The sequence below is a fragment of the Xyrauchen texanus genome, chromosome 10 (assembly GCF_025860055.1).
Source record: "Xyrauchen texanus isolate HMW12.3.18 chromosome 10, RBS_HiC_50CHRs, whole genome shotgun sequence".
NCBI classification, from domain to species: domain Eukaryota; kingdom Metazoa; phylum Chordata; class Actinopteri; order Cypriniformes; family Catostomidae; genus Xyrauchen; species Xyrauchen texanus.
In genome coordinates, this window is record NC_068285.1 from 26043287 (window position 1) to 26063505 (window position 20219).

The window sequence follows — 20219 nt, forward strand, 5'->3', positions numbered from 1 at the left end:
CATGCAGAGACAGTTTGTGAGGTGTGCTAAATCTTTCTTTCTGACAGACAGACAGAATAAATGAATGCATGTGAAATTGCCTTCGCAGGAATTTAACCTGTTTTAGTTCTGACGGTCATACCGCAATAACCAGTGTATCCGCGCACCACGAAATATAGGTGCGACTAGTTTGACCGGTCATTTCGAAGTGGCTGCTGGCTTGACCGCAGTATCTTACAGATGCTATTGCAGTGTTCCTTGTTGTTCAAACAACAAACATAAATTTCCTTATTTAAGTTTCCACGATTTTCCAGTGGACGCTGAAATACGTGCACGTTTGGTTAGGGCGATCAAAAGAGATGAGGGACCGAGTTTTAAAATCCTCCGTGGGAGCATTTACGTGTGTAGTCAGCACTTTACCCCAGAGGATATATGTACATCAACCAGTGGACGAACCAGGATTAAGAAAGGAGCAACGCCATATTCCCCTGGAATGACTGGGGTAAAGGTAGGACACTATTAAGCCTAGTAGTACATTAAAATAACAATAAATCATAATTTATTACATTATTTACAGTTTACATATAATTGTGCTTGTATGAAATAAACGAAGAAAATATTATTTCATTTTAAATTGTATACAGCTTATTAGCCCATATAAATAATAAAGCATCCTGTTGCCATTAAAATTGCCATTTGTTAGTATTGCATTTGTGGTAGTATTATACATATTTTTTTTAGTCCTGAGAAATGATTACTAAATATTCATAATGACATGTATGTGTATCTATTTCACATCTCTAGGAAGAGCCTCACAAGCTCGACAGCCAGTTTACCAGAGAGCAAGGAAGCATTTTAGGGCTGCAGTCCTAGATGAATCTCAGGAGATGCCTGTCCCAGGAGACATCACAGAGGAGGCACTGCCTGCGGGTGGAGTAGCAAAAGATCATGACTATGCCTACCATCCTTCTCCTGGTAATCTTAGTTATTGTAGTCTCTTTATTTCATAAGAGCAAATAATTACTGTCACGCTCACTAACAAATAACATCCAATAATGAAGACAGAGTAAAAATTAGTAGATGACTTAAAGGATTACTTCACCCAAAAATAAGATAAACACAAAAGATAAACACAATTTTCATTTTTGGGTGAACTATCCCTTTAATGATAAACATTAAGGTGTATGCTTTTTCTTGCTTTTAAGGTAAACTGGATGCTGCTGCACGGAGAATTGAAGAGCTGGAGTTTCAGGTTGTGTCACTAGAACTGGAAATCCAGCAGCTGACAGTTAAGCAGCAGCAGCAGCAGCCTCTGATTTTCAAGTTCTGTGTCACAGATGAGGACTTTCGTTACTACACTAGGTTCAGCTTAAAGGAGGTCTTCACTGTGTTTTGGGAGTCAGTTTACCCTTCTGCTTCAAGGCTTTTGTACTGGTCCAAGGCAGAGCAAACGGCACAAGAGACACCTAGCCCTCAGCGAAAACCTCCGCTCATTGATGAACTGTTCATGTTTCTCTGTCGTGTTGCAGCTGGGCTTCAGGAGAAAACCTTGTCAACCATCTTCGAGGTCAGCTTGTCTACTGTCAGTCGCATCATCTTAACATGGACAAGCTACCTTTACCAGGTTCTTGGCTCGCTACCGTTGTGGATGACGAGAGAGCAAGTGCAGGCCACAATGCCTGACGAGTTCAAGCTCTACTGCCCTCAGGTGAGAGTGATAATAGACTGCACCGAGATCCGTTGTGAAACAGCATCTTCTCTCTTACTACAGTCGGAAACGTTTTCCAACTATAAAAACCACACCACCTTTAAAGGTCTAATTGGCATTGCCCCATGTGGGGTTATCACATTTGTTTCGAAATTGTACACAGGCTCCATCTCTGATATAGAAATAACGCGGCAATCACAGATCTTACAGTTACTTCAACCAGAAGATGGAGTAATGGCTGACAAGGGGTTCCAGATTGAGAAGATGCTGTCAAAGGTGGGGGCAACGCTCATCATCCCTCCACTGAAAAAATCAAATCAGCTCAGCACAGAGGACACATTGAAGACCCAGGCTATTGCCCGCTTGAGAATTTTAGTTGAGAGGGCGATACGCAGGGTGAAGGAGTACCACATTTGGGATGGGCTTGTTCCTCTTTCTATGGTAGGTTCAGTCAATCAGTTGTGGGCCATCTGTTGCCTACTCTCAAACTATCAGGGACCTCTTGATATCAAAGGGGACAAACCTGTCTGAAGTGTTTCCTTTCTTGGGTGAGATTAATTCTTCTACTTTTAGGTGTTTGACACTGTGTAGATATACTGTAAATACAAGTGCTTTGTAATATATTTTTAAATTTGCTACATTTTCTATGCTTTGTATGAACATAGGGGTTACTATATTTTCATGGTTATTAATAAACAATGTTGTGAAGCATTCTGTAAAAAGTTTATCCAGAGTAAAATGAATTTACATCTTAACCAATAAAAGAAAGAGAATGTCTTTAAAACTTGCCATTTTTTTTATTTACATATTTGGTAATAGCATTTATGTGAGATGAAGGAAACTAATACAAAACTTTCATAGCAGCTCAAAGCTACAAACAAGGTTGAAAACTGGTTGAAGAGCGACCACTGCTCGATAAGACAAAGGATATTTACATACAATGCAACACTGACTTAAGTTGTAAATTGAAAAAGTATTTACAACAGGAATTACATGCATCAGATGTTCATAAAAATATTTACATTTGAAAATTCTGCCTTAACGTAATAATACATCCATGTAGATGTTGTGATAAAAATAATCCAGCTTCTGTCGCATTGAGTTGATGATCTCCTCATCCCTAAATATTCTTTCAACTGTGAAGTCAGTGTGGGTATCTGTTATAAAATCACACCACTGAAGTCCGCTTATGGCCAGCTGGCCTTGAACCTGATAGTAATATTTGTGGCTTTTCTTAAGGCAGGCCTGGCCTCGAACTGTGATCAGGTGTTTAACTTGAGCAACATCTTCAACATCACAACTCTTAACCTCTGCCAACCCAAATGGTGGTGTTTCTCTGGGGTTGAAAACTTTGGCATCAGGGCTGGCTGCAAGGTGAGGTGCATCAGGGTGGATGAGGACCCCACACTGCGTCACAGTGACATCACAGAAATCAGAATATTGCCTTAGTATGTCAGGCTCTAGGTCCAGCCCTCTTTTCATAGCTGCTGTCTGAGGAGTTCCTCTCAGAATGCGAGCAGCTAAGGATTTTGCAGTTGACTCTCCACAGACATGACATATCTCACCAAATCTGCTGGCTGTAAGTCGGGGTTTGCGTACCTGGGTCCACAGCTGGCATTCTGACTGCAGTCGTGTTTCTGCCTCAATAGCAGCAGAGATCTCCCTTGACACTTTAAGGCTCTCTAAGTGGCATTGTTGCTTGTAGTTAGGCTCAAATTGTATGTGAAATTTAAAATTGTGACCTTCAATGGGCAACTGAGGAAATCCAGGGGCACCAGGGTGTTTAATAATGTCTCTACTTATCTCAGGAGGGCACTGGTAAGAGAGCAAAGACCCAAATGGCACCGGGCCAAATTTAGAGTCCACAAAATTAAGGGCCTCAAGCCCGTGGAGCAATTTGCAAATGCCTGGTTGTGGGCGTTTGTCTTGCAGTTTCTCAACACTGGCGAGGATGTGAGGATCTGGAAGAGGACCTGACAAAAAAGTGAGATGTATATTTTAATAAACATGAAAATGTTTTGAGCTGCCCCAAACCCTATATATTAAGAGATGTTCATAATTTACAGAAGATATCAACTGGAAGTTTAAAGGGAAAATATACTTATCATTGTTCTGTTATACATTAAAATATATAGACAGGTGTTAATTCAGACTTGCCACCATATGCTCTGTACAGTGTACATTTCACAACAGTTCGGGCATGATCCTTGGACTTCGGTACTGGTTTACACACTACCATGTCATTTGTTGCCTCAGGAGCAATTCCCTGTAATATATTGATGATAAATTATTAATTGACATAGTCATTACAAAATTATAGTCCAACATCATTAAATGTTAACGTATTACATGTGTCCTAGGCCGGTGCCAGGTCTGCAGTGATCTGGTGCATGACAGTGGCAATGGCACTGTCTTGAAGCCCATGGTACAGTATAGTGAGCACTTTGAAACAATAATGCCACAATGTGGTTGCACAGTGCTTTCCCAGCAGAGCAGGTACATGACATGCATTTCAGTACCACAGGAACCTCTTTAGCATGAAATGTAACCTGATAATAGAAACATGAAAATAAGTCTTTCCTGCACAACAATTTTACATTTCATTGGAGTAATTGAACAAACTTAAGGTTTTAAAGTAAGTCCATGAACTTTGAACACCTACTTTATTTTAACATCACACAGCATATTTCTCAGTCTTATTGTCCTCAAACAACCCTCTTCTGTTTTTTAAATGTAAGGTTGTCATCTAGATTTTGGTGCACCACACTCATTGATATCAGGCTGAGAAACACACTGAACCACAATGGAACTTTGTTACTGCAAAGTGTCTGCAACCACAGCAGAACATGAAAATCCTCTCACTGTCACCTCAACGACAACTACATTCGAAACTATTCCAATGCAATGTTTTGGTGAAAGGGCACAACATTAACCATGAATGCGTTACTGACTTTTATCTAACAATACACAATCTGTAGCTTACATCAGTAATAAACATGATTGCAACAAAAGTTTACAGGTCTGTATTACAGTAAATTAATTAAGAATATGGACTTTCACTGCAGGAGAGAAAGCTAACAACTATCGTTATCCTAACTCGTCCGCTAACGTAATTTGGGCGGGACAATACAAAATGCTTACCTTCATACGCAAACAGGTACTGCTCAATGAAGAATTTGTATCCTTTGTCAAGTTTGGAACGTGTTGTAAGTGAAAACTATTGGTTGTATTTTGTGAATAGAATATTACCAGATAATTGAGGAGGAGCAAGGATCTTTGATATTACTGTACTGAAATCGTAGCCAGCTAACGTTAGCTAGGTGTGTGATTGAGAGAGTGTGTGTGTGTGATAGAGCGAGTGTGTGTGAGAGAGAGAGAGTGTGTGTGTGTGTGTGTGTGTGAGAGAGAGAGAGTGTGTGTGTGAGAGAGAGAGTGTGTGTGTGAGAGAGAGAGAGAGCGAGTGTGTGAGAGAGAGAGAGAGTGTGTGAGAGAGAGAGAGAGTGTGTGTGTGTGTGTGTGTGTGTGTGAGAGAGAGAGAGTGTGTGTGTGTGTGAGAGAGGGAGTGTGTGTGTGTGTGTGTGTGTGTGTGTGTATTGTAACGGCCACCTAATGTTAAGTACTGTTATGACATGAATGTTGATGTGCCTTTAAGATGACGTCTCCAAAGGTGTATGCTGTTGTTATGAGAGCGTGCATGCACTGTGAGGAGAGCATAATTGCTTGTGTGGAGAGAGAGATGGCCGCTCGGTCGGGAGTTACAAACAACCCATTGGCCAATAGCAGAGCTTCTAACAATAGCCGATATTGCAAGCGGTGACAGTTGGTGCTAACGACGGTACACGCGTGTTGCAGCAGAGAGCGTTGAAGCAGCGGCGAAGGAACGTCAGGACAAATTAATAGATTCTAAAAGGACAAATTAGGGACGGTTCTTGAGTTGAAGTAGGTGGACATAATGGACGATTCTTCGGATGATGGTAATCAAGATATGGAGTTCAAAGAAGTGCGATATAATAAAAGAAAAATAAGGAATTAACATGGGTGATGAGTCTGAATATGAGAAACTATGTACAAGTAAAACCAGGGATTCAGGGCAAAGGATGATGAGAAACAGTGAGGAAAAGGAAATAAAAGTTATGGTCACATTTGTCAAACAAGCAGAGCAATACATGCATCTTGTTAAACTATCAAAAGCGATAGAAAAAGAAGTGGGATCAGTGAAAGGGGCAACATGTCTGAGCAATGGAAGAGTCTTGATTAAGTGTAAGGATGAAAATCAGAAAGCAAAGATTCTAAAACTGAAAACACTAGCTGGTGGTAAAATAAGTTGTGCTGGAATAGATGTGAAGAAACGTGGCGTTATTTCTGCAGTACCCTTAAATGTAACTATGGAAGAAGTAAAAGGAAACTTGATTGGAGGCAAAGTTGCTTTGGCTAGAAGATTGACGACATGGAAAGATATTGAAAAGTGTGATAGTCTTTCTGGGCTGTTACACTTTGAAGACAGCAATCTACCAGTCAAGGTGAAACTAGGTTTCATCAGTTATGTGGTACGGGAGTATGTACCCCCTCCTTTGCGTTGTTATAAGTGTCAGCGCATAGGTCATACTGCTGCTGTTTGCAAAGGGAAAATGCGTTGTGCAAAATGTGGAGGGGAGCATGAATACGGGAAGTGTCAGGAAGGAGCTGAGATCAAGTGTTGCAACTGTGGGGGAGAACACAGCGCTGCATATGCAGGTTGTCCAGTACAGCAACAGGCTCGTGAAATCCAAAAGGTAAAATCCACACAGAATGTAACATATGCAGAAGCAGCTCGTAGAGTGAAACATGTAGATGATACAAGAATACATATTGGACCGGAACAAACCTCTCAGATTGACAAGTCAATGGAACAGCTGAACTTGTTAAAGAATGACTCAAATGACAACATTAACATGAGCAAAACTGATTTTGTGGCATTTATCTGTGCAGTGGTGAATGGCACTGGGAAGGTAGAAAGAAGATCTGATAAAATAAAAATTGTGGTAGATTGTGCAAACAAGTTCTTGAACTGCATCGGTATATCAGCAGAACAAGTTCACAAGATTCTACAGTCTAAAGAAGGGAGAACAGAAGGTGGTATAACAACAAATTATGATGCGTCTCAATGTAATGATGTGTAACATTATCATGTCTTTCCTGTTGCTTCATTGGAATGCCAGAAGCTTAATCGCTAATGGACAGGAGTTTAAAAAGTATATTGAAGATGTGAGTAAATCTCCTGATATCATTTGTATACAAGAAACATGGTTATGGAAGTCATTAGATTTTAGGATGAACGGCTATGAGGTAATAAGGAAGGACAGGATTAATGGTAGAGGTGGAGGATGTGCAACACTCATAAAAGAAAATGTGATATATAGACAAATAAATAATGAAGGTAATGCAGAGAGCATATGTATAGAATTAATGGGTACACAGGGGGTAATCAGAGTGTTACATTTCTATAATCCATGTGCAGAATTAACAATAGATATCCTGAAAAGTGTCATGGGAGAAAAGGCAAACAAAATGATTATATGTGGTGATTTTAATGCTTACAATTGTATTTGGGGTAGCAGGAGTACAGATAAAAATGGAGAAATAATAGAAGAGTTCATGGAAGATAACTCGTTAGTATGTTTAAATGATGGCAATCCAACAAGAATAGACATAGCAAGTGGCAGAATGTCATGTCTGGATATTACAATAGTTTCAGCATCATTAGCTGGTAAATGTATATGGTCAGTATCTAAGGATAATATAGGAAGTGATCATTTTCCAGTGACATGTGAAATTCAAAATAAGATTCAACTACAAAAATGTAAATATGGTGTAAGATGGATATATAAGAAAGCAGATTGGGGAAAACTTCAAATGTTATGTGAAGAACAATTCAAAAATCTGTCAGTAGAGGGTAGTGTTGATGACAGATATAATAAAGTAGTGAGTGGCATTTATTTTGCAGCCTCTCAGTCTATCCCAAAATCAAGTGGTATAAATACAATAAAAAATGTGCCATGGTGGTCAGAGGAGTGCTCGGCAGCAATCAGAGAGAGGAATAAAGCATTTCAGTTTTTAAAAAGAACACTCACTCCAGAAGCAGTCATAGATTATCAAAGAAAAAGGGCTTATGTTAAAAAGATTATTAAAAGTACAAAAAGGACAGCATGGCAAAACATTTGCGATACAATAGGGAGGGAAACCAAAATAAATGCAGTCTGGCGTATGATTAAAAAGATGAATGGAATTAACAGCTTTAAAAAAATACCTGTAATGGAGGAAGATGGGAAGGTAGCTATCACAGATAAAGATAAGGCTACTATGTTGGCTCAAACATTTGCTAAAGCTCATAGCATTGAAAATTTAGATGATACATTTTTAACAAGACGTCAGCAAATTAAGAATATCTATGGAGATGTTTGCAAGAAAAACAAGATTTTAATAATATTTTGGATGATGAGTTTAGTTATTTTGAATTAAAAACAGCAATTAATAACTCAAAGAGTACCACACCAGGAAAAGATATGATAAGTTATAGAATTTTAAAGAAATTATCACCAAAAGCATTAGAAATATTACTGGATTTATATAATTATATATGGAATGAGGGTATCCTTCCTAAACAATGGAAAACGGCAATTGTGCTCCCTCTAGCTAAGCCTGGGAAAGATATAACAAAATCTAGTAATTATAGACCCATTGCTCTTACCTCTACATTATGTAAATTAATGGAAAAAATTATTGAGGCGAATGAATTACATTTTAGAGAAAAGAGAATTGTTATCAACATTTCAAAGTGGTTTTAGGAAAAGTAGGTCTACGGCAGATGCTTTAGTATTGTTTGAAAATGAAGTTAAAAAAGCATTTGTAATGAAAGAGTACATGATTGCAGTCTTCTCTGACATAGAAAAGGCTTATGACTTTGTGGAGGGAAGGTTTGCTAATTAAACTGAATAAAAGTGGAATAGGTGGCAAATTTTATAATTGGGTTTTAGATTTCCTATTTGAACGCACTTTTCAGGTGAAAATTGGGGAAGAATTATCAGCTCCTTATAACATATAAATGGAACTCCACAGGGTAGTGCAATTAGCCCATTACTGTTTAATTTAATGATCAATGATGTTTTTGATAAAGTTAATAGACCAGGAATAGGATTGGCTCTTTATGCAGATGACGGAGCATTATGGAAGAGAGGCCGTAATATTAAAAATGTGGTTAAAGGTATACAGGAGTCAATTAAAGAAGTGGAAGAATGGTCATTGGATTGGGGTCTAAAGTTTTCAGTCTCAAAAACACAATATATGCTATTCACAAAGAACAGGAGGAATGAACATTTAGATCTGAAGTTGTATGATCAAACATTGGAAAGAGTACCTGTTTTTAAATATCTTGGATTATGGTTTGATGGAAAATTAACATGGAATTGTCATATCAGTAAAATTGAGTCAAAAGTGTAAAAAAATCTTAAATTGAATGCGTACGGTTGCTAGTCACAACTGGGGAGCTGGCCGTAGTGCATTGTTTGTGCATGTATCAAGCATTGATTCGTTCTTGCTTTGATTATGGATGTATTGTGTATGGTTCGGCATCCAAGTCTTTACTGAAGAAATTAGATAGAATTCAATCCAAAGCATTAAGAATATGTTGTGGAGCAGTTAAAACATCCCCTGTGGATGCAATTGGAGTAGAAATGGGAGAGATGCCTCTAGATATTAGAAGGGAAAAACTGGCAATTACATACTGGGTAAATCTTCAACAGTCAGCAAATAATCACCTTACTCGCAAAGTATTGGAGGAGTGCTGGGAATACTCATATGATGGAGGACACAGTTTTGGATGGAAGAGCAGAGTATGGGCCAAGGAATGTTGCATGGACAATAGGATCTTCTGTCCCAATATACCACTTACTGATACTCCACCATGGAAAGTCCCTGAACCGCTTGTAGATTTGAGTTTACTAAACAAGTCCAAAGAGGAGTACATTGTAAATGAGATTAATGCTTTTTTAAATAACACATTTTATTCAGTGTTACAAATATTTACAGATGGTTCAAAGGAACCTATCAGTCAAAAGGTTGGATTAGGAGTATATATTCCACATTTTAAAAAACATATTAGTTTGAGGTTGACTGATGAGATGTCCGTGTACACTGCAGAGTTAACAGCTATAATAATAGGACTACAGTGGGTTGAACAAGTCAGACCAAATAAAGTAGTAATATGTTCAGATTCTTCTTCATTTTTAAGTAGTATAGTACATGCAAGATCAGACAGAGAAGATTTATTAATGGAAGTATATGTATCAATATACAGACTGAAAGAGGTTGGAGTAGTGGTGTATTTTTGTTGGGTACCAGCACATGTTGGGGTATCTGGTAATGAAGTTGCTGATAAACTAGCAAAAAAAGCACTAGACAAGAGGGAGGTGGATGTTAGAGTACCTATGGGGAAAAAGGAGGCAAAATCGATTTTAAAGAGAAAGTTAATGAATAAGTGGCAAATTAGATGGGATAGTAGTAGCAAAGGGAGATGGTGTTATAGTATCACACAGACAGTAGGGAGGATAAACTGTCAGGGAGGAAATAGGAAAGAAGAGGTATTGCTGTCTAGGTTAAGACTGGGACATACAGGGTTAAACTCAACACTGGCAATTATGGGGTTACATGAGAATGGATTATGTGATGTGTGTGGTGTATCTGAAAATGTATGTCATGTTTTATTTATTTGTAGTAAGTATAATATTTTTCGGGGTGTATTATTCAGTCATTTGGAAAATGGAGAGGATAGAATGAAGAATGAGGATATTCTAGGAAAAGGTTTATTGAACAGACATATATATATAGAGCACTAATTGCATTTATATATGATTCAGGTTTGGGTTTTAGAATATAATATGTCTGTAAAGTTGAACCTGCCATGGGGGCTGAGTGTGGACGGAGGAGCTGAACACGCAGCGCCGGATGAAACTCAATGAAGCTTCTATTGCAGGTACTATAAATACTGGTGATGTGTGTGGGATGATATAGATATTTAGTCAATGGTCCATTGGTAGGAAGGAAGAGGAAACAGTTTTAAACTTCAGACTTATCACCCAAGGTTCATTTGCTATCCAGTACAGTAGGTGGCGATAATGCTCCTTAGGAGTTAATCGCCATTAAACAAGAAGAAGAAGAAGAAGAAGAGATGGCCGCTCTACCGCTGAGTGCTGTTACTATATGCGCTCACCTCTACTTTTGTTTGTAGCGTTTAACAGAGTATTTCTTTCCCCTGTTTATACTCGCTCTTTGACATGTATGAGAAGAGTGTGTTCATGTCAACATCTATAAAGCCTTGTGGGACTACCTGATCCTCTGCCTCGGAGTTTTCCTTATTGCATTTCACTATTTTTCCCTGATTCATCTGGGCAAGCTCCAAAATCCTCTGACAGACGTTACAAATTGGCGCCCGAACATCTTGAAACCCACCGGTCATCTTTTAAAATTGGCGTTGAAACAACTGGATTCATACCGGTAATCTTTTGTTTATGTGGCTTTTCGAGTTTTTCAAAGAGAATTTCGTTAATGGAGTTTTTTTCATTGCGCTAGCGGCAACGAGACCTGGCTGATTAGCTTGCTAACTATGGAGACCATGCGGTCAATGAGGAGCTGATGTTCAGGTACTGTTGGTGTTTTTGACTAATTGTTTATACATTTTTCATGGATCGCCTGAATATCGACTGTTCCGATAATATTTGCAAACTTTTGGATGTTTTTCAAAGTTTTTTCCTTGTGGAGCACTAATTGAACCGAACTATATTGTGCTGCATCCGAACATTACGGAAGAAAAACTTTTGCGTTGATCAGACATTTAAACGGTGACAACTACGAACTGTGAAACCTGGAGAAAGTGAGAAGAAATTAATGAGCAGGACACAATTTTTTTTTTTTTCCTTTTTGTGGTGTGCATGTCTGCTGGTTTCAGGGCAGCGCGAACTGAATTGATCGCTACGTGCGAGGACACTTGAGTTGAGTGACATTTTTATTGTGTCTATTGTGCAAATCATTAGTGTTTTATCCCATATTAATTAATTTTTTTTGTTGTTATTTTTTTAATATGTGGATCACGTTGATGTGTTATACTGTTGGTGAACATATTTTTGGTTGTTGTTGTTAAATGGTAAATTCATGATGAATGCTACTTGAGAACAGTTTAAAGAAGTACTGCTGTTCTTTCACCAGAATGTGCTAAATCGCATTATATTGAGCTAGTACTGTTTTTGACTACTATTTTCAAGAAATTTCCTGTTTTTGAATTTATTGGTTACATTGGTTAATTGTGGCTGTTTTTCTAAGTGATGGCTACTCATCCAGATTTAACTGACTGGCCCACAGTCGCAGACTCTTTTTCACAACAGATGGAGTCAAGACATACTATTGGAGATATGCAGAGTCAAGTAAAGAGGTTACAGTCGGAGGTGAAAGTGCTGCAGCGGTGCCTTCGTGATTCGATTGACCTACAAAAAGACATGATGGACCGCTTGGCATGTCAAAAGGGTGCTGTACCTATTGACCCGCAACCAGCTCCCTTGGCCAGCTCAACGCCTTACAGTTTGGGGCAGACCCCATCGACGGCCCCAAGGTCAGTGCCAGTCAATGTAACTTATAGTAGTGCGCCTACATTTGCTCAGCCACTCTCTGTGGATATACCAACACCGCAAATTCACTTACTGCTATGCTTCACCAATCACGGCTTGAGCCACCCATATTCGCGGCAGATGGTTCTCTGAATCCTGAAGAATGGCTTCAGTCAATTAATATATACAGAACCTCACTGGATCTCACAGATGCTCAAATTCTCCTGGAGCTCCCACGGTTTCTGTCAAAAGAGACAAGAAAATGGTTTACAGTTCTTAGTACACATCTGACCACTTGGAATCAGTTCTGTGAGTTTTTTAGAACGGTCTTTCTGCCTTCAGACAATCAAGAACGTATTCTGAGGGGCATTTTAGACCGAATGCAGATGCCAAATGAGCTGTTGCCGACTTTCGTCGCTCACATGCTGGGTGAGTTTCGTAAGCTAAAGACACCTCCACCCCAACAAGAGCAAATAGAATTGATTCGGAAACACATGCTTGAGAAATATAGAGTCGCGCTTTATGGCACACCTATACCGTCAATCATGGACCTTCTTTTACGGGCTCATGAGCTTCATGCAGTCCTTGGCCCAGGTGTTGGATTTTCACCTCAAACACATACTAGCGGTATGCCCTCAAGAGATGTTCACAGTTTTAAATGCTCCTTGCCAGGATTCACCACAAGTACTTGCCCGAACTGCTGTCCAAGAGCACAGTTGCAGTTGTCCCCTAATGATCCTCCGAAACGCACAAAAGATACAGTCAATAGAGTGCTGGATGTAGAGGGGATAGATAGCTCTGATCAGGCCATTGGGAAACAAAATGTGGTCTCAGACTTTACCCAGATGGGAAACTTCAGGGGAGGGAGGACGTTCAGACGGGGCAATCCTCCCTCCAGAAGATGAATGTGCCTCGCGTATCTAATGCTTCCTTGAAGGATCAACCTACTCTGGGTCATGTGGAGGATATTACTTCTACGTCTTCATGGAATACCCCATTCAGAGTGAAGGTTAACCTCTATGGTCAAGTTTTTGATGCCACTATTGACACTGGTGCTTCTCTTTCTGCAGTGCAATCAGTGGTTATCCAGTCTATTCCTGGGGGGGGACGTAAAAATGAAACCATGGTTCGCACCTCCTATTCAGCTTGCGGATGGAGCACCCTGTTGCTTGCAGGGTGTCGTTTGGTTATCGTTGGGTTTCATGGGCCAACGTTTCTATCACCGCTTTGCTGTTGTAAATACTCTCTTCTCCTTTGATATTGGGAATGGACTTTATATTGAGATCTTCAGTTACTATCCATGTTCCGTCTAGAACAGTGGTGCTGGGTGATGAGCCGGTGCCCCTTGAAGAGTTGGAGGGAGCTGACTTAATGATACCTAGTCCTGATTTATTGAGCATGGGGGTCAGTTCGTCTGCCCTGTCTGAGAAAGTTGAAGAAGCATTCCTAAATAATGAGCAGAAAAATAAATTGACTGAATTGCTCAAGTCTTTTAATGGTTTATTTGATGGACATTTGGGACACACCTCTCTAGTGGAGCATGAGATTGTTACAGGCGATGCAAAGCCAGTACACCTTGCCCCTTACTGCACCTCTCCAGCTAAAAAGGACCTCATTGAGTCTCAAATCAGGGACATGTTAAAAGAAGGAATAATTGAACCTACTTCTAGTCCTTGGGCTGCCCCAGTCGTTATTGTCCCAAAACAATCAGGAGAGCCAAGATTCTGTATTGATTATCGTGCACTCAATAAGCTCACGGTCAAAGACTCCTATCCACTACCGAGGATTGATGAATCTCTCGACTTCCTGGCTAGAGGAACTTTTATTTCAACCATTGATTTAGCCAGAGGCTACTGGCAGGTGGCGGTCGCAGAAAATTCTAAGCCAAAGGCTGCTTTCATTTCCCATTGTGGGTTATTTCAGTTTCGGGTCTTACCTTTTGGATTGTGCAATGCACCATTCCAGAGGCTAATGAACACAGTCCTAGCTGGCCTCATCTATAAATCATGTGCCGTCTACTTGGATGATATTGTAGTGGCATCACCTACTTTTGAGCAGCACCTTGTTGACTTGAATGATGTGCTGACCAGGCTGGAATCTGCAGGACTGTCTAAGCTTGCAAAATGTCAGTTCTGTAGGAGCGAACTCACCTTTCTGGGTTATAACATCACCCCAAACGGTATCCTGCCAAATGAAAACAAAGTAGAGGCAGTGACAGATTTCAAGACCCCAACTAATGTAAAACAAGTCAGACAGTTTCTGGGAATGACCAGTTACTATAGACGCTTTATCCATGATTATGCCCGCCATGCTGAGCCACTCTTTGCGTTGACCAGGACGGATGTTCCTTTTGTGTGGTCAAATGAATGTCAGAAAGCCATGGATTTTCTCAAAGAAAAGCTGACTTCCGCACCTATTTTGAGATTTCCAAACTTTTCTCTTCCTTTCTTTATCCATACGGATGCGTGCGACAGTGGATTTGGCGCAGCGCTCATGCAAAAAGACAACAATGGCAGTGATGTTGTGGTGGCCTACGCGAGTCGTGCCCTGCATAAAACCGAAAGACCTTATTCTACTCCAGAAAAGGCGTGCTTAGCTGTAATATGGGCACTTGAACACTTTAGGCCGTATGTAGAAGGTCTACATGTAACGATCTTTTCGGACCACAGCAGTTTGAGATGGCTAATGTCTCGCCCAAACCTCTCTGGCCGGCTAGCTAGATGGTCACTCCGATTGCAAGACTTTGATTTTGATATTGTTCATAAGCCAGGGACGAGTAATAAAGTGCCGGATGCTCTGTCTCGTAACCCTGTTCCTTCCTGCAATATACCCTTGGGAATTCTCCCTGATTATGCCATTATTGGAAGCCTGGACTTGCGCACCTTACCTCCTGTACATTTTTCTGAGCGGGAGCACCTAAGGCAGCTTCAGCTCAATGACCCAGTTACGGGGAAACTTCTGCAGATGTTGGAGGGACAGGATGATAGTAACGATGAGGAGTTGTCTCAGTACGTGATCCTGGATGGACTCCTGTACTTTGTGGACGACAAAGTGTCTTGTAATCTTCACCCTTTGAAGCGCCTTAAACTGTACGCACCTATGGCTATTAAAAGGAGTCTGATGGAGTATTACCATGATCACCCGATGGCTGGACACTTGGGGATGACAAAAACGATAGCAAGACTGAAACTTCGATTTTACTGGCCAAAGTTGTCATCTGACGCTAAAAAGTATGTCGCATCCTGTACTGTCTGCCAGTTCACAAAACCAAGCCAAAAGAAACCTGCTGGGTTTATGATTCCCATACACCCAAAAAGACTTTGGGAGTACACAGGAGTAGATTTTGTGGGGCCTTTACCATGCACACCCTGCGGTAACGCATATATCATAGTCTTCGTTGACTATTTTTCAAAGTGGGTGGAAGTTAGTGCAGTGAGAGAAGCGACTGCCCAGGTTGCCGCCAGCAAGTTGCTTAGCGAAGTCTTTGCGCGACATGGTGCGCCTACTTGCCTGATCTCGGACAGAGGGTCACCGTTTGTGAGTGAACTCTTCAGGCGGGTACTCACCACCTTGGGGTCAGAACACAGACTCACAACTGCTTATCACCCCCAAACAAATGCGACCGAGAGGGTGAACCGTACGCTAAAAACAGCTATCCGTGCTTATGTAGGTAACAAGCACACTGCTTGGGATCGTTACCTTCCCCAAATTTGCTTTGCCTTAAGAACCGCACCACACGAAAGCACTGGCCATAGCCCATCTATGTTGCTGTAAGGACGAGAATTGAGTACTCCTCTCGACATCATCACTTAAGCCAACTGTGATGGTACGGATGAGCCTGGTATCCCGTATCCAGAAAGTTTAGAGTCATCAATAAGAGAAGCACATGATCATGCTAGATCCATTTTGGATGAGAGCCATGCCAAAAGGAAAAAGTACTATGACCAAAGACGTCGCCCTGTATCTTACTCCGTGGATGAATTGGTCAGGGTAAAGACTCATCCCCGTTCGGATGCGCTGGCAAACTTCACAGCTAAGCTAGCACCTGTATATAAGGGCCCTTACCGAATTACACAAAAGCTGTCAGAAGTAAACTACAGACTAATAGATGTGAGTACGGGGACAGACGCAGGTATATTTCATGTGGTAAATCTGTTGCCTTTTTGTACCTGGGACTCGCTTGTTGGAAAAGAGACTGTGCCCACAGAAGGTTCCGTTCTGGAAGCATCAGCTGACAGTTCTTTGGTTGACGAAATGCCTGGGGAAATAGGTAGTGGTGCTACCGCCATGGACCTATCGGACTCTCTAATCGAGGACGATTATGGTCACCCTGTGACAACCAGTGTTCATGACCTGTCAGGCAGTGTAAATTGGTTGCCTGACCTACAGGTTAACTCTGAAACTCAGAACATCGATGTGTCTGTTAATGAGCATGATCTCGACGGGCACCACTATAACTTAAGACCTCGACATGCACCAAGAATTACCTCAGACTGGTCAAATAACAGGTGGACGAATGTGTACCACACAGACAAATTAGACCTTTAATAGTGTGCCTGAAAGTTCATATACATTGCTTAACACTGTTGTGAAGGTTTAACATTTTCAAAAAGGGGGAAAATGAATGTGAGAATTTAAATGATCATAAGTCGGTTGACATGTTTGTTCAAAGGTAAAAAAAAAAAAAACAAAAAAAAAGAAATGTCCCATATTGCGTTTGTAGTGGATTTACATGTTTTTTTTTTGTTTAAAAGCTGCAGACTATGTATTTTAGTCTATCTATACTGTCATGTATGCCAGTGTATGCATTAATAATACATACTCCTGTAAGACTGTGTTATGACAACTTTCCATGTATGAGGTTGTTCAAAACGGTATTGTACTCAGTTGTGTTCAGCTGAGGGCAGCCTTTACCTTCCTGGGGGGGATCTGTAACGGCCACCTAATGTTAAGTACTGTTATGACATGAATGTTGATGTGCCTTTAAGATGACGTCTCCAAAGGTGTATGCTGTTGTTATGAGAGCGTGCATGCACTGAGAGGAGAGCATAATTGCTTGTATGGAGAGAGAGATGGCCGCTCTACTGCTGAGTGCTGTTACTATATGCGCTCACCTCTACTTTTGTTTGTAGCATTTAACAGAGTATTTCTTTCCCCTGTTTATACTCGCTCTTTGACATGTATGAGAAGAGTGTGTTCATGTCAACATCTATAAATCCTTGTGGGACTACCTGATCCTCTGCCTCAGAGTTTTCCTTATTGCATTTCACTATTTTTCCCTGATTCATCTGGGCAAGCTCCAAAATCCTCTGACAGACATTACAGTGTGTGTGTGTGTGTGTGTGTGTGTGTGTGTGTGTGAGAGAGACAGTGTGTTCGTGTTTGTGACTGTTTGTGTGTGTGCGCTTGTTTGTTTGTGAGAGTGTGTGTGTGTGAGAGAGAGAGAGAGAGTGTGTGTGTCACAAATCATTCTAAATAGTTTCTTCAACTTATTAAAATATCTTACTTTAATGCAACTATCTGTTTCTGATTCTTTATCATATTTATAGTGTGTGATTTATAAAATACCTTATATCCTACATCACATATTTTGATTTTGGACTTCTGGTCACTTTATATCTTATATCAGAATAATATATTACTGTTAAGCCTACTATGAATATTAAAATACGCCGAACCATGTGTCCTGTATCATAGCTACATGAATGACCTTTGCAGCAAAAAAACTCCGCGTGAAAATCAGTTTGGTATGATTAATTAAATGCGCTGACAGTTCATTGCACCTGCCATACAGATTACACTGAGTGGAGCGGGTGACCGGTCTAAGATGGCGGCGCCGTGGCTCGTCCGCCCCAGTAGGCAGAAGCGGTCGATAGGGCGTCTATCTATGATGTCTATGGTGGTACCCAGAGAGAGAGTTGCGACAACTCCATTGACTCCAATGGAACGTTTTTTTTACAGCAATGGCGGCTCGTGGAGCCTCTCAATAGTTCCCGGAAGTAGCAGCAAACACATGCCGCGCCGTAGAGATGAAGCAGAACAAACCGTTTGGGATGCACTTTTAAAAGGTGAGACGTTTAAAGAATAATATTATCTTATTCTGTATATTATCAGTACATCTAAATAAAAATAACTTGTAAATTAAAACCTTATAGTTGAGTATTACTCATTAAATTAGGAGATAAGGTGGTTATCGTTGTGAGTGGTGGTGGCGTAGTGGCTAAAGCACTGGGCTGTTAATCAGAAGGTCACAGGTTAATCAGAAGGTCACAGGTTCTAACCCCACAACCACCACCATTGTGTCCTTGAGCAAGGCACTTAAAGGTGGGGTATGTGATTTTCTTTTTTGACCATTTTTTCAAAATAACTTGAAATCCTATTCCTAACCCACTTACTGGCTGTAAATTAGAAGCACTGAAATGAAAATTAAGCAATTTAATCATCTGTGGAACGGGCAGGACTCGAAAAACTCCAGCCAATCATTTTCAAGACCATCTAGAATCATTGGACAGAAAATGTGTCAATCAAACGGTCGTACCATGCCCCCCTCCCCCCACCACCCTGGCGCGCGTGTCCCGTTCGTGCGCATACTCAAAGCTCGTGACCCAGTAACAGGAAGCGATTGTATTTATGTATGGAGAATAGAGCTTTTATAGTGCTAGTGGGGTTGTTCAACATTTCTATGAATCCTGTTTTGAATAGAAGACCGCTGTACAGACGCCAGGGCTGGCTATGTTCTTTTTTTTTTTACAGTTATAAGAAAATCAGCTCTACACCTTTCAAGAGTGGTATGCGAACCCCTCCTCCTGCTGTGTCAACAATTTGCTCTGAAAAATTGTCTGACAGGTGAATGCACTGTTTGACTAGTGAGTCTAGAACACTGCTAGAACACTGCGCATCTGAGTTTTCGCTCGTGCATGATTGCGCGTCCATGTTTTTCGAATGGGTGGAGTCAGGGCCAGCGTTGGAGGAGAGAAGGTAGGACCTTAGAGTTGTGTATTTTCAAAATCTGCCGGCCGTTTTGCAAATCACATACCCCACCTTTAACTCCAGGTTGCTCCGGGGGGATTGTCCCTGTAATAAGTGCACTGTAAGTCGCTTTGGATAAAAGCGTCTGCCAAATGCATAAATGTAAATGAAATGTAGATAAGGGATGTTATCGGATAACTAACAGATTAGGCAAGGATTGGAGCTGGATAAAGTTAGTAACGAACATTCTAGTAATTGTAAAATATGTTCTCTTGATTCAGTTTCATCCATCGTTTTTGGAATTAGAGAAACGGAGTCTAAACATATATACAAGGTTTTAGATCTGCCACTGCTTCACTCACACAGGGTGTTCCTCAAGGTTCGGTTCTTGGCCCACTATTGTTCATTATCTACATATATCCACTCGGTGACATCATACGCAGGCATGGACTTAAATTCCATTGCTATGCTGATGATATTCAAATCTAACCACCAGCTCCGATAGGTCATCTCTACCTGACTCACTCACTGCATGTATCAAGGACATCAAGCATTGGATGTCCTTGAATTTCCTCAAATTAAATGATAAGAAAACTGAGATATTAGTGAGTGGCTCTACTGCCTCAGTTAAAAGGATGGACCAGTCCTTTGACATTGATGGAATTCACGTTAAGCCTTCGTCATCGATTCGTAACCTTGGTGTCTTATTCGAGCCAACTCTATCTTTGGCTCTCATATTTCTTCTGTTGTTAAAAACTCTTTTTTCCATCTTCGTAATATTGCTCGTCTACGATCTTCTCTCACTTTAGCTGATGCCGAAACCTTAATTCATGCATTAATCACATCACGCCTTATTTCTTGGTCTTCCCAAAAAACTTATTGCAAGATTACAGTATGTTCAGAACTCTGCAGCAAGAGTTCTCACCTCTACC

The 20219-nt window shown here is 40.6% G+C and overlaps 1 protein-coding gene across 3 annotated transcripts in view; it reads right to left on the reverse strand.

The window, feature by feature from the left end:
* Window positions 1-2470: 2470 nt before the first annotated feature.
* The window catches only part of LOC127650332 (uncharacterized), a 46382-nt gene continuing 28633 nt past the window's right edge, over window positions 2471-20219 (reverse strand). For 2 of the 3 annotated variants that reach the window (XM_052135680.1, XM_052135679.1), the window contains exons 5-6: window positions 3845-3953; window positions 2471-3660 (exon numbers count right to left, since the gene is read on the reverse strand). In XM_052135680.1, coding sequence (XP_051991640.1) covers window positions 2726-3660; window positions 3845-3953 — 1044 coding nt within the window. In that variant the 3' untranslated portion in view covers window positions 2471-2725. The remainder of the gene's footprint in view (window positions 3661-3844; window positions 3954-20219) is intronic. The other variant, XM_052135681.1, reaches the window with a different exon arrangement.